The sequence below is a fragment of the Trichechus manatus genome, unplaced genomic scaffold, assembly GCF_000243295.1.
Source record: "Trichechus manatus latirostris isolate Lorelei unplaced genomic scaffold, TriManLat1.0 scaffold00004, whole genome shotgun sequence".
Lineage (NCBI taxonomy): Eukaryota > Metazoa > Chordata > Mammalia > Sirenia > Trichechidae > Trichechus > Trichechus manatus.
The window spans coordinates 8,345,445-8,352,431 of NW_004443940.1; the positions used below are offsets into that span (position 1 = coordinate 8,345,445).

At 45.7% G+C, this 6,987-nt stretch overlaps 1 protein-coding gene and 1 pseudogene across 1 annotated transcript in view; one reads left to right on the forward strand and one right to left on the reverse strand.

Moving 5' to 3' along the window:
* The window catches only part of MTHFD2 (methylenetetrahydrofolate dehydrogenase (NADP+ dependent) 2, methenyltetrahydrofolate cyclohydrolase), an 18,680-nt gene extending 17,123 nt beyond the window's left edge, over positions 1-1,557 (reverse strand). Inside the window, exon 1 of the mRNA XM_004369186.2 lies at positions 1,435-1,557. Within this exon, the coding sequence (XP_004369243.1) occupies positions 1,435-1,535 (101 nt within the window). The 5' untranslated portion in view covers positions 1,536-1,557. The remainder of the gene's footprint in view (positions 1-1,434) is intronic.
* On the forward strand, positions 1,534-6,712 carry LOC101352584 (60S ribosomal protein L32 pseudogene; annotated as a pseudogene).
* The last annotated feature ends 275 nt before the right edge of the window (positions 6,713-6,987 follow it).

Sequence of the window (6,987 nt, forward strand, 5' to 3'; positions counted from 1 at the left end):
TTGGACTGGACTGTGGGACATAAAGTGATAACTCGTGAGGAGTGTGCCTCTTAACTCAAGTAGATACAAGAGACTAAACGGGTAGCTTCTGTCCGGAGGTGAGATGGGAAGGCGGAGAGGGTTATGAGCTGGTTGAATGGACACGGGGAATCAGGAGTGGAAAGCAGGAGTGTGCTACCACAGTATGGGGAGAGCAATTAGAGTCACATAACAATGTATGTACAAATTTTTGTATGGGAAAAAAGAAAAAACACACATTAATTCACATTCTATGCCCCAACAGCATCTTGGAAATGTCTCTTACAGTACTTTTACACTGAGTAGAAATTATATCTGTCTTCTGCTCCTAAACAGGTACATGAGTTCCACCAAGGAAAGAACAGCTTTTATTTATCTCTGAATTCCCACAGCCTAGCCCAGTAACCCGAGCCCTAGCACTCAGTAAGGCTGAGTAAACGTTTGAGCATTAAAGCGACTGCTTAGGACTCTGGCACTAGAAAGGCTCTAAAGGTTGACGAGACAGAGAGTGCAGATTTGGGGAGAGAAATCGCAGCCCTCCTCCCCAAGAGGACTCTCCAACCTAGGTTTACGAATGACAGCCTGAGGTCCAGAAAGATCAGAAAAAACCTACTGCGTCTCTAGTGAAAGATGAATAGAGCTTTCCCTTTCACTTTCCTCTTCCTATTTATCACCTCCATTTACTCCTGCCTGGCACTACTCAGCTCAGAGTGAGGTCTGCAGTCAAAGCCCTGGTGACCACAGTACATTTGTTCTCTTGGTAGTGGTGGCGGGGGTCTGGAAGAGCAGCGCGAGCCACACCCACCTCCCGCCGGTAGAGGGAAGTGCCGGTACCCAACCAGCAAGGCGGCACCGGGATTTCATCAGACTGCATCAACGTCCGCCGCCGCTAGGGTCCCGGGAGGGGACCGCGCGCGGAAGGCTGCTCACTCAGACCCTTCCCAGCGCTTGCTAAAGCGCTCCTCTGCCTTCCCCAAGCCAACTCTGAGCATTACAGCCAAGGGAGGCCAGTAGGCTCTGGCCCAACTCTTTACCTTCTTGTGTCCCTACTACATCCAGACGCCCCCCAGTCCGCCTGCGCCGTCGCGCTGCACCGTCGGCCCAGTCCAGCTGGCAGACTGTCCCCGAGACTGGAGGACGCCCCAACCCTGAGGGAGACCGGCTCCTCCGAAAGGCGAGTTCATGGTACCAGCCTACCGCGCTAAGCGAGAGTCCAAGATGCTGGCTGCTGCCGCGCTCTGCTGCCACGTCGCCCAGCCACACCCACGCCCCTCGGTGGCCACCACCGCCCAGGGCAGAGAGTCTCAAGAAGAACGCCCCTCGGAGACCCTCGGGCAGTCCTCCCCCCCCCCCCGCCGCCACCGCCTTCCGTTCTCCCCGGCTTTCCGCGCTGACTCAGTTCCCTGACCCTCTTACCGCACTGCCGACAGGTGGAGGGAGCGATGGCGGGGACGGCAGCTCTGCGCTGGCCGGAGTAGCCGGGCAGCAAACGTTGCCAAGAGAGAAGAGGAAGCCATGACCGGTGCCGGTGCCCGCGCGGGAGAGAAGCGCGCGCGCGAGCCGCGCGGTTATACCGCGGCCGCGTGGCGGGCCCCGCCTCCTGCCAGCACCCATTGGTCTCTGCTCCCCTCCACTTGCTCTCTGTTGGGCCTGCTGTAACCGAAGTAGCCAATCGGTTGTCTTTATTAAACGTAAGCAAAGTCCTGTAAAGCCCTGCTTGTGATTGGAGCAAGAGGAGCCAGGAGCAAGGCCCTGGAAGGCTCCAAAGCCTTGGTAGCCTGCGGTGATTGGCTGAGGAAGGCAAGCCCCTGTCTGACGCAGCTGGTGTCACCGAAGCCGGGCCAACACTGGTGAGATTTCGTTCATTCATTGATTGAACAAATATCTGAACGCCTACTGTGTGCCAGGCACTCTGCCAGGCACTGTAAAGGGTGGATAAAAAGACAGGCAGATAGAATACCCAAAAACCAAATACGCTAAGTCGAGTCCATTCCGACTCACAGCGACCCTATATGACAGAGTAGAACTGCCCGATAGGGTTTCCAAGGCTGCAAATCTTTACAGAAGCAGACTGCCACATCTTTCTCCCCCTGAGTGGCGCGTGGGTTCGAATCGCCGACCTTTTAGTTAGCCGAGCGCTTTAACCACTGCGCAACCAAGGCTACCTGGCAGATAGAATACCAACTAATAAATGTAGAGGAATGACGGAGTTAGAAAATCACCATTTCGCAAAATCATGCTAAAAATTGATTCGGCAAGAATTACCAATGGATATCAAAATAACTGGGTGAGAGTTTGATGAGGTACAGGGTATTTGCATATAGGGTTGCCAGATTTAGCAAATAAAGATACAAGATGCCCGGTTCAATTTGAATTTCAGATAACAAACAATTTTGGGGAGTCATACTAAAAAAGAAAAAAAGTATTCGTTGTTTATCTGAAGTTCAAATTCAACTGGGAGTCCTGTATTTCATCCTGCAGCCCTATTTACATAGTCTCAAAGCATCATCCTCACAAAATACTTATACTAATTACAAAATTACTAAGTGGAGAAATGGTAAATTTACAGTGGAGAAACCTGACAGACATCACCTTAACCAAGTGGTCAAAGTTAGCACCAGTAATGGGAAAGACACGTCATGTGCTTCCTGATATGATGCTCTGAGGAGAACATGTCACTTCATAACTTAATAAGTCTGAAAATATAATGAAATGAGTTTTCTTAAACCATTTAGTCACCTAAAAAAATGTCACAGATTTCTCATTTTCACATTGAGAAGAGAGATCACAGACCTGGAATATTTAAACAGCCCAGGAAAAAAGCCATATTCCTGACATGTTGGAAAATGCTAATACATCTTCATCTAATCATGCAGAAATATCAGCCAAGCCCAAACTGAAACACATTCTACAAGTAACCTGTATTCTTCAAAAATGTCAAGGTGATGAAAGACAAAAAAATGAAGAGCTGTTCTAGATTAAAGGAGTGTGTCATTCTGGATTGGATTCTTGACCAAAAACCTTTTTTTTTTTTTGTTTTATGCTATAAAGGACATTATAGGACAATTGGTAAAATATGAATAAAGTCTTCAGATTAGCTAATGGCTTTGTATCAATGTTAATTTCCTGATTTAGATGACCATACTGTGGTTATGTACTGTGATTCTATAAGAGAATGTACTTGCTTATAAAGGGACATCATGTCTGCAACTCACTTTCAAGTGGCTCAGAAAAAAAAATGCATATATAACATGTTAGCAATTGTGGGATCTGGGTGAAGAGTATACAAGCATTCTTTGAAATTTTCCTGCAACTTTTCTTTATGTCTGAAATTATTCCAAACTTTAAAAAAAAAGCACGATTTCTGCCCTCACAGGACTTGGGGATAAGGCAGACATACAGTGAACAAGAAAAGAGACTAAGAGAAGGACTGTTGTGCTGAACACTCAAGACAGCGGATATGAAAGGCTGTATAGCTCAGAGCATGCCCTGCAAGTCAAACGACTGAGCATGTGATCTGCAAAACCTGTACCCAGTGTGAAATGGTGGGAGTAGTAGCATCAGAATCTGTATCACTTCGCTAGAGGGAAGGATAATGGGAATCAAGATCAGTCCAAAGCTTATCCCTGTGAGGTGGAGGTCAGACGTACCTCCACTCTCCAAACTTTTTACCAATTCTGACACCAGCCATCCCTCCCACAGCACTCTCTACTTCTCTTCTGTGTTCGATAATCCACTGCAATGGCCACATTGAACTCACAAACCATACTTACAGTTAAGTGGTTTATTAAGGAACAGGGTACAACTTGGGATCAGGATCAACAGGCTACAACTCAGAATCAGGATCAGGAAGCATGTAGGCAAAGCCTCCCTTCTTCAGTGTAGGACGGCTCTCTCAGCTCCTCTCAAACATGCAGGCCTTTTTTCAGCCCCCTGAGAACAGGCTCTCTTGATTCCCTCAGGACAGGCTCCTCTCAGCCCTGCCTTCTGTTGCCATGGGCTCTGCCACTGGGCCCCGTCTCAGCTTCTCGCTGTCTTCAATGTTACAGCCCTTGACCTGTGTTACAGCTCTTCTAGGAGGTTCCTTGACTCCTCTCTCTCTCTGCTACTTCTCTCTTCTTTCTTCCTTCTTCCTGCTTCTCTGTCTCAAAAATCTAAGTGTGGTTGGCTGTTTATACAGTCGTCCCTTGGTATCTACAGGGGATTGGTTCCAGGAACCCCACAGATAGCAAAATCTGAGGATGCTCAAGTCCCTTATATAAAATGGCATAGCATTTACATATAACCTACACACATCCTCCTGTATACTTTAAATCATCTCCAGATTACTTATAATACCTAATACAACATAAATACTACGTAAATAGTTGTTATATTGTATAGTTTACGGAATAATAACAAGGAAAAATGTCTTTTTTTTTTCTGAATATTTTCTATCCGAGGTTAGTTGAATCTGCAGATGCCGAACCCACGGATAAGGAGGGCCAAGTGAATACACAAACTCCTCAACAATTTCAAGGCATGGCCTTCCCACCGGGCCCACAAACTGACCAATCTCTCCTCTAGGTAAGTCACAGACACTTCATTTGCATAGTAGACTACAGATACTTCATTTGCATAGTCTATTGACCAATCCCTACAAGGTGCATACCAATCACAGGGCAGGCTGCAACCCAGGACCAGAAAAAAAAAGTATGAAACCAAGTTGTTCACAATTTACCCAGGAAATGTAACGAACTCTCTGGGGTAGAAAACTAGGGCAAAAGTAACTACTCAAGGCCCAGGGGAAAAATCTCTCAAGCTGTTTTTCCAAAGAACCAAGGCAGAAGGCCACATAAAGGAACTCATTTCACCACACCCAGCAAGCTGTGGTGAGGAGGGGTCCAGGCTTTATAGGTCTGTACATGTTGCAGCAGTGGCTGTGAAGAGGGAAAGGAGCCAGGCATGACCTGCTTTTAAGAAACCTAACTCTCTCCCCCTCCTGAAAATTTTTGGAAATTCTATTTTCCAAAAATGTGAATTTTCTAGAATGAAACCATGAGAACATTATTATATATTTTTAGTGTACTTAACAAAAGGAGTTGCTTCTATGCTCCAATAGTATTATACTGAAATATCATTTGGTTAACAAAAGTATTTTATGCTCCAATTTTTAGTCCAAATTCTGTAGGGTGGAGGTGCTCAGGCCCTTTTATACTCCAGCCCCAACTAGCCTTTCTGCTTACTCTCTTTGCCCTGCCCTCCACAGAGCATATCCAATAATACTTTTACATGGTGTTTGGTTGCTACTATTCGCCAGCCAGAAATGCCCTCCTCTTACTGATCTGCAAAAAATTACTACACATCCCTCAAGGGTCCAACTTCAGACTGCCTGCCTTGAAAATGTTGGTTCTAGCCCTCCACTTGAAGTGGGCCTGAATGTTTCATAGACACGTAAGGAAGAATCAAGAACACACAGAGACAAAATAACTTAAAAATACAAGTAGGTGAGAGAGAACTGATGAGCAGGGGAGGCCCTGGCAGTGGAACCTACAGAGGAGGAAGCTATGTCTAGATGGAACCACAGAGCTTAGGAACTCCAAACCATTTCACAGACTGCTCAAAATTCCATTGTAACTGACTTACCTGAATAAATCAACAAGCTCTATCATCTCAAGCACTTTCTAAGTAAGGATTGTGCCTATTACTGAAATTTCACCCCTCATAACCCAGAGCTTATAATCAGTCAACATGCACCAGTATAGTCACACTCGTTCTTATAATATTGAAATATTTCAGTACAAATTGCTAAAATTTGCTCCCAAGCCCGCTACCTTGCCCCAGACCCCTTCAAGACCCTAAAATCTCCCTGAGAACTGATACCTGGAACATCAAGGCCTCCATCATCTGCTTCCACAGTAGGCCAATGTGGGCCATGCTCAACACCATAACACATATCTCCTGAATTTCTCTCATCTCAGAACATACTAATTCTTAGCCAAGGTGCCTTCTGTTTCAATACCACTGAAGTAGACAGCACTAAGGCAAAGCAGCCCAGCTTCTGATACACCCAGCCAGAGAAAGCTATGCCTTTTTTCTAACAAAAAGAATCCATATCCATATTTTTTATTTAAAACATACACACATATGCACTGGAAACTATAAAAAAAGACTAAGAAGCAGAAACAAAAGGTATCTGCATTAAAAAACACCAAGGACTAGAGCCATCTCCTACTTGGCATCAACTGCCCTCAGACCCCTTGTGAAGCCCAGGTCGTCAAAAAGAAGACCAAGAAGTTCATCTGGCACCGATCAGATTGATATGTCCAAATTAATCTTAACTGGCGCAAACCCAAAAGTATTGACAAGAGGGTGCAGAAAAGATTCAAGGACCAGATCTTGATGCCCAGCTTTGGTTTAGGGAGCAACAAGAAAGGGAAGCACATGCTGCCCAGTGGCTTCAGCAAGTCCCTGGTCCACAATGTCAAGGAGCTGGAAGTGCTGCTGATGTGCAACAAAGCTTACTGTACACATTTCCTCCAAGAACTGCAAAGCCATTGGGGAGAGAGCAGCCCAGCTAGCCATCAGAGTCACCAATCCCAATGCCAGGCTGCACAGTGAAGAAAATGAACAGACAGCTCACTTGCAAGTTTTATTTGTGCTAAATAAAACCATAAAAACTATGCAAAATAAGGAAAAAACCAGGATTAGATAAATGGCATTGTACTAGGAACTGAGGATGTAAAGAAGTGGAATAAGAAGCAAACTCGTCCTAAATAGGTTTCTAGCCTGGTGGGATGAAAGGCAAATCCTGTCAGCAGTTGGGTGGATAAGTAAGCATAATTAACTGGTGCGTACTGTGCTTACTGGTGAATCTGCCCCTCAGAGGAGGAGAAGGAGAAAGGAAGGAAGAGGGACGGTGGGAAGGCAGACAAGAAAGAAAACGTAGAGAGGAAAGGAGGAAGGAATGGGGGGAAGGAAGAAAGAAAA